At 39.7% G+C, this 23537-nt stretch overlaps 1 protein-coding gene across 1 annotated transcript in view; it reads right to left on the bottom strand.

Moving 5' to 3' along the window:
- The window catches only part of LOC139471143 (ADP-ribosylation factor 3-like), a 56058-nt gene that overhangs the window by 6717 nt on the left and 25804 nt on the right, over positions 1 to 23537 (bottom strand). Inside the window, exons 2-4 of the mRNA XM_071253405.1 lie at positions 6851 to 6928; positions 2094 to 2167; positions 482 to 719 (exon numbers count right to left, since the gene is read on the bottom strand). Coding sequence (XP_071109506.1) covers positions 482 to 719; positions 2094 to 2167; positions 6851 to 6928 — 390 coding nt within the window. The remainder of the gene's footprint in view (positions 1 to 481; positions 720 to 2093; positions 2168 to 6850; positions 6929 to 23537) is intronic.

Genomic DNA, 23537 nt, shown 5'->3' with positions numbered 1-23537 from the left:
AAACACTTTTTAAAAATCCCAAGTTTGGTAAAGATGAGTGAGTGAGTGAGTGAGTGAATGATGTTTAACACCGCTTTTAGCAATATTCCAGCAAAATCACGTCAGGGGACACCAGAAATGGGCTTCACACATTGTACCCATGTGAGAAATCTAACCCATGTCAAGCTAACGCTTATATCCACTTGGCTCCTTGACCACCCCACACTGCTTACAAACATTCACTACTATTAAAAAAATCATTTTTAAATACTGATCTGGTTTGCTAACAGGTTTTATAGTATAACCAATAATCTCATCACTATGTAGCGGAAAAAGTGCTGCCGCAACATAAACTGACAGACTGACTGACTGACGGACTGACGGACTGACTGACTGACTGACTGACTCACACACTCACACACTCACTCACTCACTCACTCACTCACTCACTCACTCACTCACACACTCACTCACTCACTCACTCACTCAGCATAAGACTTACTCCAAGGATGTCGAAGATTTTTTAGTCCAAGTTTGTCGGATATTTCATCGACTGTCATGGTGTTCTCCAAGTCCATCTTGTTGGCCAAAAACAAGAACACTGCGTTGGAAAGTTCGTCCGCCGCTATGGCTGGCTTGATGACGTCATAGTTGAGTTCGTCCAGACGTTCCCGGTCATGGCTGTCTATCACAAACACCACAGCATCGGTTCCCTTGTAGTAGTGGCGAAACAATGGACGCTGGAAGCATGAAAACGTCATGTTACGATGGCTTTGATGACACATGTTGGAATCTTTTCATTAACTATACTGTGCAAACAAAGAAGGGGATATTGAGTTTTGAGGTGAAACCACAGGAAAATACATCAATGCCTGGCAATGAAAGTAAGTGATTTATGTAGCTGGAACATTTCCGATGAAATCAAGCTCCCAAACACAACATTGTGACAATCATAAAGCATGTGGCCTCGGGCAGCACCTGCAAGGGGTGATATGTGAGACACAGCACGTACAAGGGGTGATATGTGAGACACAGCATGTGCAAGGGGTGGTATGTGAGACACAGCATGTACAAGGGGTGATATGCGAGACACAGCACGTGCAAGGGGTGATATGTGAGACACAGCATGTACAAGGGGTGATATGCGAGACACAGCACGTGCAAGGGGTGATATGTGAGACACAGTACCTGCAAAGGGTGATATGCGAGACACAGCATGTGCAAGGGGTGATATGTGAGACACAGTACCTGCAAGGGGTGGTACGCGAGACACAGCACGTGCAAGGGGTGATATGCGAGACACAGCACGTGCAAGGGGTGGTATGTGAGACCCAAAACGTGCAAGGGGTGGTATGCGAGATTTACCATTGTCCTCAGACTCGGTTGTGAGCAGACGCATATTGTTTTCTTGGAACCAAATGCTCAAAGACGCTATATTAAACATATTTAATCATTAAGGAAGCAACAGCATTGACCATGCAATGATTGCCACATACTTAATGTCTACGTGTCATAGGCGTGTTGCACGTAGGCACACGTCAGAATAGTATTGCCAAAACACGGCATGGTTCTCAATCTGTCATCAGCAGATTGTGGGTTCGATGCAAATGGCAGCAAAATGTTAATTTCAAATTTGACCTCCTACCTCCTTAATGACCTAGTGTGCCACCATTTCATCACACCAACCATTAGAAACCATTGGATCTGATCTACTCCCCAGCAGATATGATTATATCATTTCCATTTGCCAATACCACGTAGATCAGAATATGTCTTGAAGATTCCCACTATCCTGCACATCGTTGTGCATAGCATATATTAGTAACAAAGATCTTGGCAAACGATCGTGTGTTGTCATATCCTAAAGCAAGGATCGTTGTTCAAAACATGAATGAATCACTGGTTTGTCACCTTCTCAGCTGGAATATTGCTGAGTGCGGCATAAAACTACAACAAACCCCTCAAACAGAGGCTCTTATGACAATCGTCCGAACACATATATAAAAACAGTATTTACCTTTAATGCTATTCCACTAATATCATCTATATTGTTTGCAAGAACATCAACAGTCCACAAAAGATGTTCTTGAAGAAGACATTTTTGTCTGACTTACGATTTTGTCTCTGCTGCCGATATCCCAGGCGGTGAAGTTAATGTCCCGGTATTGTATTGTCTCCACATTGAAACCTGAATACAAACAATGCAGCAATTAGAATTAGAAGGCAATGATGATGATGATGATGATGATGATGATGATGATGGTACTGTATTTTTTCCATGTCAAAAACTGGATCCACATTTATAGTCATTCCTCACAACAAATATGAGGTCTTTAAAAAAACTAGGGCAATGCATTCAATAGAAGCAGTCTTAAAATCTGATCTTCGAGCCTTCTGAGGCGGGGGCATTCAGCTGTGTTCAGGTAGTCAGGCTCGGTGAAGCCAGGGGTTATTGTTGATTGCTCCAGACTCAGTTATTTACAAGTTGCTGGGATACAGCTGGGATATTGCTGATTGCTAATCAACATTTATGAGCAATAAAAGCGTTTGTTTGTTGTTTAACGCCACACTCAGCAATATTCCAGCTCTATGATGGCGGTCTGTAAATAATTGAGTCTGGACCAGACAATCCTCTGATTGACATCATCATAAAAGTGAGCTATCTTGACCCCAAAAGAATTGTGGTTTATAAGTTCACACTGAAGAGTGAGTGAGTGAGTGAGTGAGTGAGTGTTGTTTTATGCCCCATTTAGCAATATTCCAGCGACCTCAAATATTGGTGAGAGCAGTGACTTAACAAAACATGACTTGCAACAGGTAGTCTTGGCTAAAGAACAACAGAACAAAAACTCTAAAAGTTAAAATATCTGAATTAGTTAGTCCTTCAGTACATAACATGTTCATTTGCAAATATAAAATATCTAAATCCAGTCTGTGCCAAATAGCTTGTTTCTAATAAACTGAATTATAGCCTTATCTTCTTTAGACTTGTTCTTGACAGAGTAGTGGCGATAATCACAAACTGAAAATCTTCTTTGAAAAGAATACTGAAACTTCAACAAACACTTATAGAAACAATTAAATGTTCGGTGTCTACAGTAGTCAATTTGGGAAATAAGGTCTGCTGAGAAAAGGATTACTTGTGGCGTTCCGGAAACACCTGTACACAAGGCGTTATCTGTCTGACAAACAGTTCCTGTGCAGTGAAAGGTTTAACAAGGCGTTATCTGTCAGACAAACAGTTCCTGTGCAGTGAAAGGGTTAACAAGGCGTTATCTGTCAGACAAACAGTTCCTGTGCAGTGAAAGGGTTAACAAGGCGTTATCTTTCTGACAAACAGTTCCTGCGCAGTGAAAGGGTTAACAAGGCGTTATCTTTCTGACAAACAGTTCCTGTGCAGTGAAAGGGTTAACAAGGCGTTATCTGTCTGACAAACGGTTTCTGTGCAGAGAAAGGGTTAACAAGGTGTTATCTGCCTGACAAACAGTTCCTGTGCAGTGAAAGGGTTAACAAGGTGTTATCTGCCTGACAAACAGTTCCTGTGCAGTGAAAGGGTTAACAAGGTTTTATCTGCCTGACAAACGGTTCCTGTGCAGTGAAAGGGTTAACAAGGTGTTATCTGCCTGACAAACAGTTCCTGTGCAGTGAAAGGATTAACAAGGTGTTATCTGCCTGACAAACAGTTCCTGTGCAGTGAAAGGGTTAACAAGGTGTTATCTGCCTGACAAACGGTTCCTCTGCAGTGAAAGGGTTAACAAGGTGTTATCTGCCTGACAAACGGTTCCTGTGCAGTGAAAGGGTTAACAAGGTGTTATCTGCCTGACAAACAGTTCCTGTGCAGTGAAAGGGTTAACAAGGCGTTATCTGCCTGACAAACAGTTCCTGTGCAGAGAAAGGGTTAACAAGGCGTTATCTGCCTGACAAACGGTTCCTGTGCAGTGAAAGGGTTAACAAGGTGTTATCTGCCTGACAAACAGTTCCTGTGCAGTGAAAGGGTTAACAAGGCGTTATCTGCCTGACAAACGGTTCCTGTGAAGTGAAAGGGTTAACAAACAAGGAACAGTTGGATAATAGGACTGCAGTTTAGAATAGAACTGATATCAAGAATTTTAAGTATGGTCGAAACTACAATAGTAGACTTGCACCAGTCTCTAAGGCAATAATTATTAGTTTACATAATATTTTCTAGATTATATAAATAAGAAGAGGAAGTTATCCAAATAAAAGGCTTGCCTATCAGGAGGATAGAATTACTACACATCCATGGACTTATCATTCAGTACAGCCTTGCAGCAAGGCAACTACAATACTTTTAAGTAGATTTATTTCATGTTATTAATAGATATGGGTTGTTGTACAAACTGAAGAAGGAAAGTGAAAGTATTTGGTAATACACGTTCCATGTGACCCACAGGGAATGTCATATGTTGAACCTAGGGAAAACTGGAAATTATTATGTATGGAAAATATTAATTTTATATGTTATTGTTTTCATAAGGGGAAATGTCTGAGTAGCATGTCTGGTGCAATTCAGAAAAGGCCCAATGATACCACACTACTGGTTCATTGCCATAGGATATGTCCAGTAAAGTGAATAAAAAAAAAGATGTTCTGTCCTTTTCAATGTCCCAAATCTTCAAAAGGCACCAGTTCACAACTAGACTCATCTGTATAGCAAGTTTCAACAAGACATATTTAACAGTTTAGGAGTTCTGCTCCGACAACTGAAAGTGGACGGACGACGGACAGACGGACATGCTGATCGCTATAACCCCTGTGTTTTGGGGGTCACTGTATTACGCTAGGCACACCTCACAGACTCCGTGCCAAATTAACATTTCACATAGCTGAAATCACTCACTAACAGTATTGTCCTTTTTCAAATATTTCAACACATATGGATAACCCGTTGTTTGAGAGGCATTACCCAGAAGTAAACGGATGACAAAGTAGACACAAATTATGGATAACAACTTCTTTCGTTACTTTAATTACCTCCACCTACTATATATATTCTGTACTATGTTTAATATTCAGCCTTGCTTGACAACGGTATAAAGACCTATACCGAAATGTCACCTTTACAGTAATTAAAGAAGTTGTTATCCATGAATTGTGTCTACTTTGTCATATGGATAACACATACACCAAGCTTGATAACGGTGGAAGAATCTACATCGAAACGTCTCTATATGCAATAAACCAGAAGTTGTCGTCTATAAAGATGTATGTTTTCTTAAAAAAGTTCATCTGTAAGCAAAAATCATAATTTATAAATGTCAGGAGGCGTTTGTAGGAAATAGATAAGGATAACACAGAGCACATTACATATCTCCCTTAATTATGAACGTGCAACAACATTCCGATGATGACATCATAACCCATATCCATAAATCAGTAAGTTAGTTCCAGAGTCAGAAAAGCAAATATTCCCATTGGCCCTGAGTTGTTACAAAGATATTCCCCAGTTAGAGTCCGTCATATGCACCTCTAGCCCCTCCTCTGGGTCTGCATTAATCGATGTCTTTTAATATCAAAGATAGAATTTTCATTTAAGATTTATCGTGGCAACAATCCTTACCTCTTGTCAGAATGTGGAAGGAGTAAGGAAGGGAAAGTAACATATAGTCTATGAAATCTTATATACGATACATTGCTCTCCTCTACACTAACACGAACAACTACTCCTGATGCTGTTTCACAGAGCCGACGGGACTTGCTTCTACACAAATCTAGATTGGTTTTGTTTTCATAAAATATATATTTAAGTCATGGTTCAGGGCTAGGAAGAAATATGTGAGTGAGTGAGTGAGTGAGTGAGTGAGTGAGTGAGTGAGTGAGTGAGCGAGTGAGTGAGTTGGGTTTAACACCGCTTTTAACATTATTCCAGTTATATCATGTCGTGTCAGCTTAATGTGGGAGGAAAGCCCGAAGTGATGCGGGTCTCAGACGTTTACCACTTTGGTGAAACCCATGAGCACAGGTATGGTGCTGACAAACCTAGAAACATAACACACACACACACACACACACACACACACACACACACACACACACACACACACACACACACACACACACACACACACACACACACATCCTATCACAATGTGAACTCAGGATAATTATGACTCCCAGTGACCCAGTGTAATGTGATCAGATGTTCAGATCCCTGGTGAGAGAGGAATGCTGGTATCTTCATCAGCAGGTCCAACAAGCCTGAGAGTGTCTATGCAGAATGTGTGGGCTAAAATATGTATGGATCTGATAAGACCACACGTTTATTATTTTTAGGTTTGCAGTTCTGGCAAATTCAAAATAAAAACAAAATCAAATTCTTTACATTATTTAATTAATGTTCATGGACATAAATCCTATTTAAACAAAAACAATCTATATTAAATCTGAAATCACAAAAATATTCCTTGTTTGTAAAATAAAAATTCACTCTTGGCTGCTTGTGATGCATAAAATAGATAATAAAAAATATCAACCCCATATGTTGCATCATAAAGGGTATTTGACACAAATACAAACAAAACTGAACAGGTGGATGCATCAGTTAATGATTTCATTGTCAAAAGTTTTTTTATAACCTGTGCACACATGTGAGTGAGTGAGTGAGTATGGTTTTATGCCGCTTTTAGCAATATTCCAGCAATATCACTGCGGGGGACATCAGAAATGGGCTTCACACAGTGTACCAATGTCGGGAAGAGAACCCGGGTCTTCGGCGTTTATTCATCCATGTGTGGTCATTGCTTGGTATCTTACAAAAGTTGGACAGGCAAACTCAACTAAATGGTTATCATAGGTTACATAGAAAAGTGGGAATTGACTGAAATACATCACAAGGTACAAGTTGTGTTACCTATTGTAGGAATGGTCGTCACCAGCTCATCCAACTTCAGCTTGTACAGGATTGTGGTTTTACCTGCACAGTCAAGCCCTGAAATACAGAAAACATTGTCAATAAATCAAGCGACAAAACCCTTTCCATGTCCAATAGAGGTCTCTGCATAAAGCTGAGTCGATAGTATGAATCAGACTATAGCATGAGCGTGTGTTCATGAATCACTATCAAATAGTCCTGATACCAGGTGTTTGCGAAAAGGTGAGCATATCCTGGCCCACCGGTGGCACCTGTCACAAACACATGCACAGGCAGGTCAATTGTTCACCTGAAAAAAACATAGGAACATATGGTACAAGTCAAAATAGGGAAATTGCATCAGACATCATGTTTGTCACTGATGCGTCAAATGTGGAAATGTCCTCCACATGTCTACCTTAAAACTTTTTGAAAGCTTTACTGAGGCCTTAAATGTTGTAACCTTGATCAAACAACTTCTGAGCAAGAGTCGTATGACTCTCTGTTGGACTTAAGAATAACATCGCGATATATATATTGGTCCCAATCACACTACCCCCACCCAACACCTCACTCACTCACTCACTCACTCACTGAAAGAACTCCTTGTTTTCAATTTCGTACCACCGAGCTGGGATGATTTGAAAGTAATTTCCATAAAAATAAGATCTTAAAATAAAATTTCAAACAAAAAGGCAATCTAAAGATGTTAAAAAAGATGTTTTGCGTCATATTTTTACCGTCAAAGTGAACAAATTATTTAGTCTGAAAGTTCAAGCCGTGATATTATACTAACAGAAAAACTCCATTATGAGTTGAACCTCATGGGGAAGCAAAAAACTTCCTTCCCTGACAACGTACTGACGATGTGCACAATGTGTGTGTACAGGGTGTAGAGAGGGGAGAAACAGACAAGACAGGAATATCACCCACTTGGAAAAAGGTTAAATTCTTCTACTCAAACATCAAGGGTAGTTTTTTAAAAGAAACTATTGACAAGACAGCTGCTGACTGACAGCCACCTGGAGGTAACAGCTGGAAAGCATCCTTCTGACACGTTCAGCAGGAACTTGTACCATCTCTCTCACACATTCAACAGGAACTTGTACCATCCCTCTCATACATTCAACAGGAACTTGTACCATGTCTCTCACACATTCAACAGGAACTTGTACCATCTCTCTCACACATTCAACAGGAACTTGTACCATCTCTCTCACACATTCAACAGGAACTTGTACCATCTCTCTCACACATTCAGCAGGAACTTGTACCATCTCTCTCACACATTCAACATGAACTTGTACCATCTCTTTCACATGTTCAACAGGAACTTGTACCATCTCTCTCACATGTTCAACAGGAACTTGTACCATCTCTCTCACACATTCAACAGGAACTTGTACCATCCCTCTCACACATTCAACAGGAACTTGTACCATCTCTCTCATACATTCAACAGGAACTTGTACCATGTCTCTCACACATTCAACAGGAACTTGTACCATCTCTCTTACACATTCAACAGGAACTTGTACCATCCCTCTCACACATTCAACAGGAACTTGTACCATCTCTCTCATACATTCAACAGGAACTTGTACCATGTCTCTCACACATTCAACAGGAACTTGTACCATCTCTCTTACACATTCAACAGGAACTTCTATCACCTCTCTCACATGTTCAGCAGGAACTTGTACCATCTCTCTTACACATTCAACAGGAACTTGTACCATCTCTCTTACACATTCAACAGGAACTTGTATCATCTCTCTCACACATTCAACACCTTGTTCAACAGCACTAGAGATCTAGGACTATCACAAGTCTGTATTGAACCGTCCACTGGGCTGTACTTAACACCAACTATTCTGACATAATCTAAATAACTTAATCTGATCACGCAAATTGTTTGATTGAAAAAACAAGCATGAAATACTGATATCCCTCCCAGTTGAATGTTCCCTTGAGTGCAAGTCTCTAGCCCTTGACCACAGACCTGTGGAGATCCGGGGTAGAATAGGTCTTCAGCAACCCATACTTGCCGTAAAAGGCGACTATGCTTGTCGTAAAAGGCGACTAACGGGATAGGGATCGGGACTCGCTGACTTGGTTGATGCATGTCATCGATCCCAAATGCGTGGATCGATGCTCATGATATTAATCACTGGATTGTCTGGTCCAGACTCGATTATTTACAGACCGCCGTCATATAGCTGGAATATTGCTGAGTGCGGCGTTAAACAACAAACCAACCAACCCTTGACCACAAAGTCCCTGACATTTAACCAAAAACTGATGAACACACTACTAGGTGACTCAGACCTCCAGCCATCCCAGTAAGGTGGTGCCACTGTCAGAGGATCACAGGAGGAAGCTGTGGCTATCAGATACACACAGGTTTTCCATTTGTTTTGAAAATATACATAAGACCAAAAAAAAATCAAAAACATGAAAGTTGACCAGATAATTGATAAGTGAGGAAATACAAATGGTTCAGGACTTATGCTCTGGAAGTAAAGCCTTCATTGATTGGAATTTGATGTCATGGAAACAGAAATAGATACAAATTTAAAAAATTTCTAAATAGCAAAAGGCACCAGTTCATGGTTACACTGTGCACAATTTGGTTAAGAAATATTGAACGATGTTTGAGAAATAAATCTCTTGACTGACCGGATGAATGGAAAGATGAACAGACAGATTGTCAGCACCCATTCCTATATCCCCCTTCGTGGGCGGGAGTAGTGCGGGGTGGGGTTTTGAGGGGGTAGCTGTCCATACCACACACGGTACTTAGGAGACAAGAGGGAAATGACATACAGTACAAGATATACTGAGGAGCAAAGGAAACAATACCTATCTGTTGATTTTATCAGATGTTTGATTTTCAGTTGGAAATATATCAAGTTAGCGATATTATATTCTAAAAATACACTGTTATATATAAGTGGCACTTAGTCAGCACTCAAAGAATCGTTTATATGACTGTATTTTTTGTGACAAAATTTGTATTAATATTTTAAAAAATAAAATACAATTTGCTTCACATACATAACTGTTGATTGATATCTTAGACATCTTATCTTTGAAAAGGGGCGGTCGGGTAGCCTAGTGGTTAAAGCGGATCTTGATATTTTGGACCCCTTCTTTCTAAAAATGCTAGATCCGCCCTTGCATTCTTTAATTTGCCTGAAATGTCTTTGACACATCCCCTGACACCGTGAATCATCAGGGCAGCACCTCGGGTCACATGGGGGGATTTTATGGTTAATTAATCCGTCAGACCTAACGAGATGTGCTTTAATTTGGCAGGGTTGTAGAAGCCCAACTGGTCTAATCATTTCTGCTTGCTACATACTACAGGCCTGTAGCAACATGCTACTACAGATACTGGTCATTACTCACTCCAGGCAACTGCCAGAGTTGATGCCAGGGTTGATGCCAGGGTTGATGCCAGGGTTGATGGCGAGTGTATCTTGAAGGCCCACTCACGGACGTTCAGGTTGGGGGGTGAACACTCAATCAATCAATCACTGTTCTCAGATGATCCTGAACTTAACTTACACATAAAAAAAACATATTATTGAACATCTTGAAATTCTGCTCATCGAGAACACTTTTTAAATATTTTTAATGTAATAATTGAAGGTTATTAGGCAAGTTGCTTTTTTCTGCAAATAGCCTCAGATCAGCCCTGACTGTACATTTAATCATTTTTGTATTTACTGCCTTTGACATTTTAGCATATATTGACCAAGTAAGTCAGTGAAACGAGAAAAGAATTGGTTTGCAAAACTGTTTTTACATGTTTTACATCAATGAAAAAATTGAAATCGTGAACATTTACAAAAAACTATTAAACTGAGGAAAACAAATGAGAAAAATCATATTTTTCATCAAAACAATTATGATCCCAAAACAGAACCTTATCATTCTTCTATTTCCATCATTGCAAGAGGTTTTCTGGTGCTAACTGCATCTAACTGCATGTAATTCTAAATTTGTTTGCACCAAAGACATGTGACTGACAACCCTGACTGATTCGGTTCATATGGTTGTAATAACAAAATGCTTTATTATTCATGATTTACAGGAAACTATGTGCCTGTCAGGCTCGGAGAAAGAAAACCACTTAAGTATAGGCTTGAAACCTCAATTCCAGCTGAAACTAATTTGTTTAAATACTTTTATGGGCAGGTGAGTTCATGTCATTCCTGTGAAATGCAGTTCCATGTTCTGGATTGGGTTATAACTGCCTCGATGAGCCTCGATGAGCCTCGATGAGCCTCGATAAACCTCGATGAGCCTCGCCGCACCTGCGGACAAACACGAGCTGCATCTCACTGACTTGACGTTCATCACCAAGATCGACAAAGAGACTGCACCTGTTTCTGCATCATGAGTCTTCAATTCATGTCAGTGGAAGTCATTCTTCGCCTACAGTGTCGATGTAATAAGGCGTTAATTTAAAGTTTGACTGGGTTTAGTTCCTGATCGACTGATCAGACATTTGCACTTTAGGATAAAACTAAATTTGAGAACAGACTTCTTTTTACCAGAAATGAAAAAGAGAGACAAGTCAAGCTCCTTACAGCAAAGCGCTCTATCCCGTTTGCAGAGCTTTCTATACCATCGTTGCCACCAGTCATAGCTCGCTACTGTGGTGACAACCATGCTTGGAGTTGAACTCTTCCTGTTTGAACTCTGCTGTTTACAAACAAGTGATGACTGCCATGCCGTTGAGTACTCTTACCCCTGCTATATTATTTTCCGTGTTTGTCAACTTGAATTTCTGTTTCATTACAACTATCATATACTTGGTACAGTAAGAATGTAAGGGAGAAGTTGGTTGATTTTCAGTTCGTCTGCAATCTCGAACCAATCTAATCAAACAAATAGTTAAATTCATCTGGGAAATATGGTTTGTCGTAAACCTTTTGAAAATTCACTATTATTGCACTCCCAAAGATATAATCAAAAGTATAAACATTTTACATTAGGGGCTAGAGGGCAAATTTCAAGAATCTTGTAATTGGCCGCGCCCACACTGGTGGCAGCCATGTTACCGAGAAAGTAATGAAGGTGTCACAAGCTGGGAAGGAGCTTATTACCGAGAGTGTAACGAAAGTGTCACACGCTGGGAAGGAGCTTGGTGGCAGCGATGTTACCGAGAGTGTAACGAAGGTGTCACAAGCTGGGAAGGAGCTTATTACCGAGAGTGTAACGAAAGTGTCACAAGCTGGGAAGGAGCTTGGTGGCAGCGATGTTACCGAGAGTGTAACGAAAGTGTCACAAGCTGGGAAAGAGCTTATTACCGAGAGTGTAACGAAAGTGTCACAAGCTGGGAAGGAGCTTGGTGGCAGCGATGTTACCGAGAGTGTAACGAAAGTGTCACAAGCTGGGAAGGAGCTTATTACCGAGAGTGTAAGGAAAGTGTCACACGCTGGGAAGGAGCTTGGTGGCAGCGATGTTACCGAGAGTGTAACGAAGGTGTCACAAGCTGGGAAGGAGCTTATTACCGAGAGTGTAACGAAAGTGTCACACGCTGGGAAGGAGCTTGGTGGCAGCGATGTTACCGAGAGTGTAACGAAAGTGTCACAAGCTGGGAAGGAGCTTATTACCGAGAGTGTAAGGAAAGTGTCACACGCTGGGAAGGAGCTTGGTGGCAGCGATGTTACCGAGAGTGTAACGAAGGTGTCACAAGCTGGGAAGGAGCTTATTACCGAGAGTGTAACGAAAGTGTCACACGCTGGGAAGGAGCTTGGTGGCAGCGATGTTACCGAGAGTGTAACGAAAGTGTCACAAGCTGGGAAGGAGCTTATTACCGAGAGTGTAACGAAAGTGTCACACGCTGGGATGGAGCTTGGTGGCAGCGATGTTACCGAGAGTGTAACGAAGGTGTCACAAGCTGGGAAGGAGCTTATTACCGAGAGTGTAACGAAAGTGTCACACGCTGGGAAGGAGCTTGGTGGCAGCGATGTTACCGAGAGTGTAACGAAAGTGTCACAAGCTGGGAAGGAGCTTATTACCGAGAGTGTAACGAAAGTGTCACACGCTGGGAAGGAGCTTGGTGGCAACGATGTTACCGAGAGTGTAACGAAGGTGTCACGCGCTGGGAAGGAGCTTGGTGGCAGCGATGTTACCGAGAGTGTAACGAAAGTGTCACACGCTGGGAAGGAGCTTGGTGGCAGCATTGTTACCGAGAGTGTAACGAAAGTGTCACACCCTGGGAAGGAGCTTGGTGGCAGCCATGTTACCGAGAGTGTAACGAAAGTGTCACGCGCTGGGAAGGAGCTTGGTGGCAGCGATGTTACCGAGAGTGTAACGAAAGTGTCACACGCTGGGAAGGAGCTTGAGAGGACAGAGTTGGAAGGGAGGTAACTCTAAGACATGTTATAAAATATATTTATTCTTTTCTTAATTGTTCTTTGTTACATGTTTATCAGTCTTACAAGTCATTTAAAACACAGCCTCATTGAGCTTCTGCTGTGTCATGGTTGAATTACTGACATGGTAAACAAACCAAACTGTTTGGTGGTAACATCAATTAGAGGATGCTTGACATGTTCTGTAACTCATAGCAGACATTCTGGTCCGGAAGCAAGGTGAACATTTGCCATTGCACGGATATGTAAAACAGCGTTCCTCCATACAACATGAACAGATCGTGTGATCTAGAACACATGCTGCTGAGACCTACGCAGGATGTCAAGGTGTTTTTGTTTATGCACACTAAAACAGGCCAACAAATTATGTTATTATTTCAAGTCTACCCTAGTTTGGGGGAAAAGCAAAAACTCTAAAAATTGATGTTATTTATTTTGTTTTTATTATGTGATAGTAAATAATGATTTCTAAAAACTTCTTTTTGTCTGTTTTCTTCATACAACATGTGTATCAAGAGGTTTTTTACATTAACCTCAGATCTTCCCTGAAAATATCAATTTTATAAAAAAATAACACACCCTCTCAATGATTCCATCCCGATAAGTACATGTACATAGACAGTTGCATGATCGTAAATATATGTACACACATTTAAAGGCAGTGTTTAGGAAGAGAACTGTGTGGCAATCTTTGTGCGATCATGATTCTGGTACATGATGGCAGTGTTGTTAGCGTGGTATTATGTGCCACATTGGGAAGCTGGTAAAGGAAAACACTATGGTTGTAGCCCTGTGAAGACACAAGACAAGATCAACATCGTGTCTAGATAGCAGCTCAGAGGTCTGGTTACCACAACCACACAAAACCTAAATACAGGATACTTTTTATGAATAGCAACGTCTTTTATTCTTTGTCACGATGTTTCAGAGCTACTTCCTGCTCCTTCATCAGGTGAATGCTGAGTATTTGAGTAGAGACCATCTCATCAAGACTCCTGTCCACCATATTTCCCAGCCACAAACCAAGATTCTCCATACCAACATCGTTGAGAAAAAAGAGGAAACTTCAAGAAAGCATTGAAATCCAAAGAAAGAAGCCAGCAATTAACAGAGACCAGGGTATCTACCTACCCAGTGTGTACTTCACTGTGATATAATCACATCATCCTACCTTTCCAGTGTGTACTTCACTGTGATATAATCACGTCATCCTACCTACCCAGTGTGTACTTCACTGTGATATAATCACATCATCCTTCCTACCCAGTGTGTACTTCACTGTGATATAATCACGTCATCCTTCCTACCCAGTGTGTACTTCACTGTGATATAATCACATCATCCTTCCTACCCAGTGTGTACTTCACTGTGATATAATCACATCATCCTACCTACCCAGTGTGTACTTCACTGTGATATAATCACATCATCCTACCTACCCAGTGTGTACTTCACTGTGATATAATCACATCATCCTTCCTACCCAGTGTGTACTTCACTGTGATATAATCACATCATCCTTCCTACCCAGTGTGTACTTCACTGTGATATAATCACATCATCCTACCTACCCAGTGTGTACTTCACTGTGATATAATCACATCATCCTACCTACCCAGTGTGTACTTCACTGTGATATAATCACATCATCCTACCTACCCAGTGTGTACTTCACTGTGATATAATCACATCATCCTACCTACCCAGTGTGTACTTCACTGTGATATAATCACATCATCCTACCTACCCAGTGTGTACTTCACTGTGATATAATCACATCATCCTTCCTACCCAGTGTGTACTTCACTGTGATATAATCACATCATCCTTCCTACCCAGTGTGTACTTCACTGTGATATAATCACATCATCCTTCCTACCCAGTGTGTACTTCACTGTGATATAATCACATCATCCTACCTACCCAGTGTGTACTCCACTGTGATATAATCACATCATCAACCACAATGGACATCTTGATGACCTTATTGCTTGTGTCACATTAGCCAGATCCTTGTCACCACTACAACTCCAGTGTACTTTACTCAATCCTCTCCTGTTGATACCATTGACTTTGTTGTTGTATTGTTATCTTTGTACAATCATCCCACCTTGTGGTGTGTAAACACATCATTATATATAACATGTTACACTCTATGCGTGAATGAGTATGGTTTTACGCCGCTTTTAGCAATATTCCAGCAATATCACTGCAGGGGACACCAGAAATGGGCTGCACGGATTATACCCATGTTGGTAATCGAACCCGGGTCTTCGGCGTGACCACTTGGCTACCCACTGCCCCTAATAACACTCTATGCAAATACTCAGCATTCACCTGATGAAGGAGCAAGCAGTAGCTCTGAAACGCCGTGACAAAGAATAACAGAAGTTGCCCAAAAGAGTGTCATGTATTCATGTTCTTCCATCTTCTAAATGCCCAGCAAAGACAACATAAAACCTGGTTGAGGTGTCAGATTTGCACCTTATAATGGGTGTTAAGGCAACTCAGATGTTAAAATAATAAAAGTTGTCAATTTTATCTGCATCACATGAAAGATCAATTTACACATGAACTTGGTACTGTCAGTCTCTGCATGGTTCAACCCTGACAAGTCAGACGAGACACATTTAGAAACAAGCTATCTCATTTGTCAACACATGACTTCCCATCATGCAATGTGCACCTCACTTCCTGTCTGCAACAAAAAGTGACATCTTGCGTCAGGGTAAATGTTCTGCCCTTTATCTGTTCTAGAACGCATGTCACGGACTGTGGGGAGATTAGGTGTTCTGCTCTGCCAGTTCCCAGATAACCTTTCCACAGTGTGGGTTCACATCTCCATGTTGATGTCAGGAAAATTCATTATGGCATTTCTGCTTTCACATTCTGCAATGTCGACAATCTGTTTACTGACTGATAAGATATGTGTATATAGCATGTGATATATATGATGTAGATATTTCAATTTGATATGTTATTTGAAGATTGCAGAAATTTGAGAAATCAGATTTAATCTTATGGTGACAGTTTACTAGCACATCAAATTTTTTATGGACATTTTTAAAAACAATATCAAATATCTTTTTGCTTTTTTATAACATGCCAAATTTCTTATCTTGATCCATCTAAATGTAATAAACCGTTAGACATGTAGATTACCATTTATATATAAAAAAATAATCTATAAAAAAAGAAATAGCAAAATATTTATATTTAGCAAAGATTTCTTGAATTAGGTTATCCAAATAAATCATCAAATGTATAACTAATCAAAAGAAGTTAAGGACTACCTGATTTGTTTATATTATTATAGTTAACCTGTCATGCCCTGACAGATTAACATTTTGTAACATGAAAGAAAATCAGTGACGACACCCGGTGTTCCTGAAAAGGGCCATCATGTCCTGCCCTACCGGTAGAACCCGCCATTCATATAATTTGCATAAAAATGTATTTATTCCCTGGTGCAGGAGAGCAGTACGACCTCAGCCTCTACAAAGTTTGTATATATATAGTTCTAATTCATCAGTTCATAAAAACACATCTGACAATCTTAACCAATACAGATCCTGACACCCAGGACCTACCTGGACCCAAAAGGGGCCTTGTCAGACCTTGTGTTATCACTAGTTCACAGGACTATGTGCAGCCAAGTTTACAGGAACATGAGGTTTATCTTCTGCCATCCAGCAGCCTCATTATGGAAACTCGAAGTGTAAGCAACAGACATCACGACCATGCAGGAGATTGTACAAGAAGGTGACTTCAGCCAATCAACTAGCGATATTTCAATAAGTCATAAAGACCGAGTTTCTGGCTCAAAATCTTTGGAGTCCACTTGCCCGAATGGTGTCTCGGGGTCATTTAAAGTAGATAGTTGTGTAGTCTGTTTTACAGACCCTGATACAAATATATCAAATACAGCCCATGCAAGTCTATGATATTTGGCAAGGCTAGATTACTGCAGTATCAAGAGATGAAGAAAGTCTCTGGGCTCCTTTTTATTATATCTTTAATAAGATGAATTAACAACTGTTTTTTTTCTGTACGATTTGTTCATTTCAGAGACTAGATGTTAGTCTAATAGTAGTGTTAGTATACAGTCTATTTTGACTATGTTTACTGACAGAATGTCATTTGACTAGACTCGGGCTTGAGCATGCAACTTCTGACATATTTAGCCAGCTGTCATTAGGACATGTAGCCCGGTTAGCAAAAATCCAAATGATAACATTCCAATATTGTTTGTCAGAAGCATAAATGAAATCATCTGACATTTGAGGTGACACTGTGAACTATTTGTGTAAGTGGCCTCTTCCTGTGTCAGTTACAGTTTATTGAACATAATCTACATGGACAATTACCCCGCCAGCGAGGGAGGTGTTATTTACATAAGCTTACACAGATTCAGATTATTATTTCAGAGATTTGATGTATGTGTTGCAATTTGAATGAGTCTTTCAATTCAAAATTGTTTTCAGTAAAAGTAGTTTTGGGAAAGTAGACAAAAACTGTAACTGGAAAACAGTGAAATTTAAAACAACAAAGATAGTCAAAAATATGCGTCATTAGTTATTCATAGTTTGAGACAAGCAAAGTGCTTAAATTGGACCATTGTGATGATAAGAAACCTTTACGTTTGCCTATCTCCACATGGTCGGGGTGGTAGGGTAGCCGTGTGGATGAAGTGTTTGCTCGTCATGCCGAAGGCTCAGGTTTGATTCCCCAAGTGGGTACATTGAGTGAAGCCCATTTCTGGTGTCCCCTGCCGTGATATTGCGGGAATATTGCTAAAAGTGGCATAAAACCATATTCACTCACTCACTCCACAAGGAGATGTAGTATGTCAACATTCTGATTGGTTGCCAGTGTTCTTTGGAATGGCGGCAATGGTGAAGATTGTAATGAATTGCTGCAATATTTTATCATGGGGACATGGGATGTGCTGTAAAATGTATAAAATGCTTTGTTATGAAGTTCAGACAGATAATATTGGCTGTAATGAAGGAATTAATTTCAAGATACAATACAGTAAATATTGCCATCAGAGCTACTGCGTGTGTTTCCTGCTGGACGTGTTCTGAATCTGGTTCTGCCATACAGACCTGAGACATGTCACTGACCAACAGCACAGAGGGAAGGAGGGCAACTGACAGGAAGAACTTCAATTGGCAAGGAAATTTGGGGATGTCAACTTCTTTATAATCAGGAACGCAACGTTTCGGAGTATGTGCTTACTCCCATCATGAAGTAAGTATATACTCTGAAACATGTTCCTTGTAATAAAGAAGTTGACATCCATAAATTCTCTTCCTTGTGTGTATCACTTCTAAGTGCTTTCAACGACTTGGAGGAAAGGATTACATGTTTGACAAATAGCTTACTTCAGAATAATTCAAAAGATGTTAAAGTTTCTTGAATTAACTTGAGAGAGGGACTGAGTTAGATTTAACAAAGAATAGAACAGTATTCCAGTTACGTCACGGCGTGTCAGATTGACGTGGGAGGAAAGCCCAAAGTGATGCAGGTCTCAGACATCTCAGACATGTCAGCATGAGTTTGGTGTGATAAATCTAGAAACACACTGAGATTTGAAACCACAATCATTGGATCCTGGCTCGCCCAAGAGATGCAAGGGCAAATCAAGCATTTTTTAACTGGAGGGCTCAAAAATATCAAAATCCTCTCTCAGATAATTTTACTGCCTGAAACATATTACATTTGGTCTTCTGGATCCGCCAATGAGATGCAACCGAAGAAAGTTCAAGTATTAATGTTACATATTACATGTTATCATAACACAATCAATATCCATCTGTGTTTATACAAACTTATTCCATCGATAACGATATGGTCACAAAAAGTTTATTTCTCTGCAAAATCTGCTTATCTGAATTGTTATCAGACGTTGAATAACATCCCTCTCTATTTCTTTTTTACATCTAATATATGACCAGGAATCAGGGAAAGTTGATAACAGTAATAACATCCCCGCCTTGCAAGGGGTTTTAGGGCTACTATCGACATGGTGCTGATATATTTCATATTAAAAGATTAAAAAAGGGAGATCTTCACAGTGCTTTGAGAGTTTTGAAACATGTATTTGGCAAGTGACCATAAAAATGGCAGTCGTTTAAGATTAAGGTACTAGACTATCACATATTATAAAACTATTTTATTGAAATATGACTGGCCTCAGATAAGTCTACAATAAAAGTGACAAAACCCTTTTGATGTTCATGAGAAATCTTGATTGTTGATTTGTATGATTCTGACTATATCATGAGCATGTGTTTATGAATCACCATCAAATAGTGATTAGACCAGGTGTTCACGAAAAGGTGAGTGTAGCCTGCCCCACTGACGTCACAAGAAATGAAGAAATATACTGACTACTCCAAGACACACAGCAAAGGTACCCAGTACATCACAGAGTTGCACTGTTGTCTATTGTTCCAATGTGTATATCAACTATTGGTTTATCAAGAAACAGCAAAATATTTAGATCATCTTGTTAAAAATTCAATCACTATCTACAAATATGGGTGAACTCTTGACTACGAGTGAGTGAGTGAGTGAGCGAGTGAGTGAGTGAGTGAAAACAAGGGTTGTGAGTGAGTGAGTGAGTATGGTGTTGGGTGGGGGTAGTGTGATTGGGACCAATATATATATCGCAATGTTATTCTTAAGTGCATTGAGTTTTAATGAAATACCAGCCAAAGTAGCTAGGTCATAGACATTTACCATTTTGGTAAACCCATATTAACCGTGAACCATGACCAACAGATAGTGGTGCACCCAAGGGACACAACTCTGTAGAACAGATTATGGCAGAAACCATATCAATGTCATTGTAGTCATGGTCAAGCAGCTGTCATCCTCTCTAACTTAAATTGTGAAACATTTAACTTTTCCAAATTTCCAATATGTTTTCACTTAGAAACTAATAAGGATGTTTAAAAAATATGAAATTTTAATCTGTTCATTTTGACAGCTGACACATGGTTTATCCAGGAAACATCATCCCCAACATCTGTCACAACTAATCACCTCCAGGACACGAGTGCGTGATGCAGTCACAGGACCATGTCATTCAGCAGCTCATCAGTGATGAAGTTTGATAATCAAGAACTAGTTGTGGATTGGGGAAGTTTATGAGCTTAATTAAGGGATGCATCACCCTTGCGTGACCTCGTGTGACCTCGTGTGACCTCGTGTGACCTTGTGAGATGAGCAATGCAAAAATCTGTGGAATCTACTTCTGGAAACAACAGATATGAGTGACTCCACCGACTTGAAGCATGTTATAGTTGATATATAATTTCTCTATAATTTTGCATAATGATCTGTAGTTGACACATAAATATTTTCTAACCAGGCTTTGCCTTGTAAAGTTCAGGGATAACAAGGTCAAGGTAACACAAAAAAAAGAGAAGTTGGATAGTGAAACAGTTGGTCATGTTGAGTATCGGTTTGACATTACTAGAAGTAGGTCATATTCTGTAGTATGAATTTGACATTAATAGAAGTAGGTCATATTCTGTAGTATCAGTTTGACATCACTAGAAGTAGGTCATACTCTGTAGTATTGGTTTGACATTACTAGAAGTAGGTCACATTCTGTAGTATCAGTTTGACATTACTCCAAGTGAGTCTGAAAGTACTCCAACACAGATACGGCATTACTTTAAGACTTTCATTATACACTGTCAGTATCCAAATCAAACATTAAAAAGCTCTACTGCATTCCCTAACAGATAATGTTTCTGTAGTGCTGCCCCACCGTTTAAGGATGCCACAATCAGAAGCTAACTTACCATTACATCAACAATTTACTCCAAACTGCCTCCACTCAGACACTGTTGGAGGTTCAAGTGGCCTCATCTTCTTGGCTAACGTGTAAGGAACATTTGTTAATGTATACAAGAAGTCGATATCTCTTTAAAAGTGTCTACAGCAATCTGCTTCAGAAACTCATCCTGTCCCATCTGGCAAACCGTTTTCACATTTATTACGGAATTACTGAAGTAATTTGTTGATATCACAGTAACATTTTAAGATATCAGTACCGCCAATTGTATTTTTGATCTCAGAAATTAATTCAAGATATGTTTAATTATTTATTGAGATCTTAAACACATCATTAATATCTTTAAAACAGTTGAAGATATCAGTGATTTAGTAATAAATGTGACACCGTTTGCCGTAGTTCTGTATGGTTAGGCCATAGTCAGCCCTAAAATAGACACAGGGAGCCAGACTCAGGGAGTTGGAATCTCAGACAAGCATGGGACAGTGAAGAGTATTCATCTATAACTGCCCAGGAATTCTCATTAAAATCATAATTGGGGATAAACTTCCTCCTATGAGCGCTTACAGGGAGACAAGCATAGACACCCGATTCCAGTGAACCATCAGGGCTTAATGAAGATGCTTCTGGTGTCAACAGCTGATTCAGTTCAATTCTGTACATTTTTTTCACAAAATCGGCAATGTAGCCTAGCTTGTTGACACAAGTCCCCACTAGGCCTACTTTCCTGTATTTCAGTATTTTCTCATGTTTTTATGGTGTTTTTGTCCTTCTGTAAACACTAAGGTTTCAAGCTTCACTGACCCAAAACTTTGACATGGAAACGATACCAAAATGACTCATTTCTTTTTAGATCCTAAATATTGTTTATTTATATGCACCAAAATTGTATCAAAAACAACACACATGTTTTCCGAAAAAAACATATCTTTCCAACATTCATTTTAATATTTGCACATACATTTGATTCATAAACATGATAAACAGTTGATAAACATCTTCTCAAAACCAAAAACACAAACTAAACAAGCAAAAGTCTTATCTTCCATTTTCACGACTCAGCAAAAGTCTCATACAGTCATATCGCTCACAACGTTAACAAACAAATGTCAGAACATTGCATGGCTGTCTGACATCCTTAACAATGCCATAACTGAATGTTGTCAAGAAAAGAATTAGGTGAGAGTATTTAACAACACTTTCGGCAGAATTTCCATTATAACATGGAGTTTCAGTTTAATTGAAGCAAACCCAAGTCACAGATGTTTCCCGCTTTGTCTGTGAAACACCCAATCTTGGTCAGGTCCATCCTCGATTACCAAGGGTATTTTATGTCCATTCTGTTGTGTTAAACACCCTTGTCCCATCCCCCACCGCAGCTTCGTTCTGTCACCATCTTCATCCCTCTAATCACTGAGGTCTTCTCATTCATGTTATATGATTGGATGGCTATTTTTGGCATCAGGCAATTGTCAGTCTTGTCACTAAGGGGCCGGCCATTTGATATTGTTCGGGGTGGGATGGGGTGGGATGGGGTGGGGAGCTAGGATTTATCCACCACAAAAAATGTCACCAAATTTTTTTGTAAAAACTAATCATACCTCAGATTCTTGAAAAAATTAAATTGCCTGCCACAAAAATTAAATAATTGTGTTTTTCTTAAAAAAAAATACAGTCTCATTATAAGTTTTAAATGAAAAAAAGTATCTGATTTTGTCACTGTAGCTGAAAAAATTTAACTAATTTCTATACAAAACCCTCACTAGATTATCAAATGGCCGGTCCCTATTACGGGTAACTATGATGTCAGATAGTTGAGACGTTCTCTCCATTGTTAAGCTTTACTTTTCATCTGCTTTTCACAGACCAGATGTCATTTTCACTTGGTTGCATTGAATATGGTATCCATTGTTTTAATACATGTATATTTCGGCAGATATATCGTAATAATTAGAATAACAATGAAGTCAATGTAACAAGTGTTATATTTGGGATAACACTTTCTTAGTAAAGTACAGATTCTTCTACATAGATTGTTCTAAGGTTGATTCGAACCCACATTCCTAGATTGAGGCACCTTATCGCCAGCACACAAAGTCAGGATCTCACTCACTAAACCATCGAGGCTTTCACAAAAACTGGAAGTCCGACAACTGGTAGTCTAGATCACATACTTTGTGTACCCCTCTGACAAGTGTAAAGTGGCACGGCTCCCATGGCTGAAAGCTATGAATACACAATGCCATTTAGAAAGTGGTCAAATGTAACAAATGTTAATTTTGGGATAACACTTTCTTAGTTAAGTACAGTTTTTCGTACTTTTTTAGGTGGAGTCCTCTCCAGGACCCCTCTGGCATCAATGCTATAATAACTTTAACTCCCGGTACTAACCTGTATATTACTATTCCTTCCCCCAGTCCAGGGCACAGTGAAGTGTAAATGCAACGTGCAGGGGTGAAAACAAAGGGTCTTAAAAGTAGGA

The sequence above is a fragment of the Haliotis cracherodii genome, unplaced genomic scaffold (genome assembly GCF_022045235.1).
Source record: "Haliotis cracherodii isolate W230 unplaced genomic scaffold, xgHalCrac1.p SCAF_22, whole genome shotgun sequence".
Classification (NCBI taxonomy): domain Eukaryota; kingdom Metazoa; phylum Mollusca; class Gastropoda; order Lepetellida; family Haliotidae; genus Haliotis; species Haliotis cracherodii.
The sequence above is the reverse complement of the archived record's forward strand: the minus strand, read 5'-3'. Positions and strand labels throughout refer to the sequence as shown.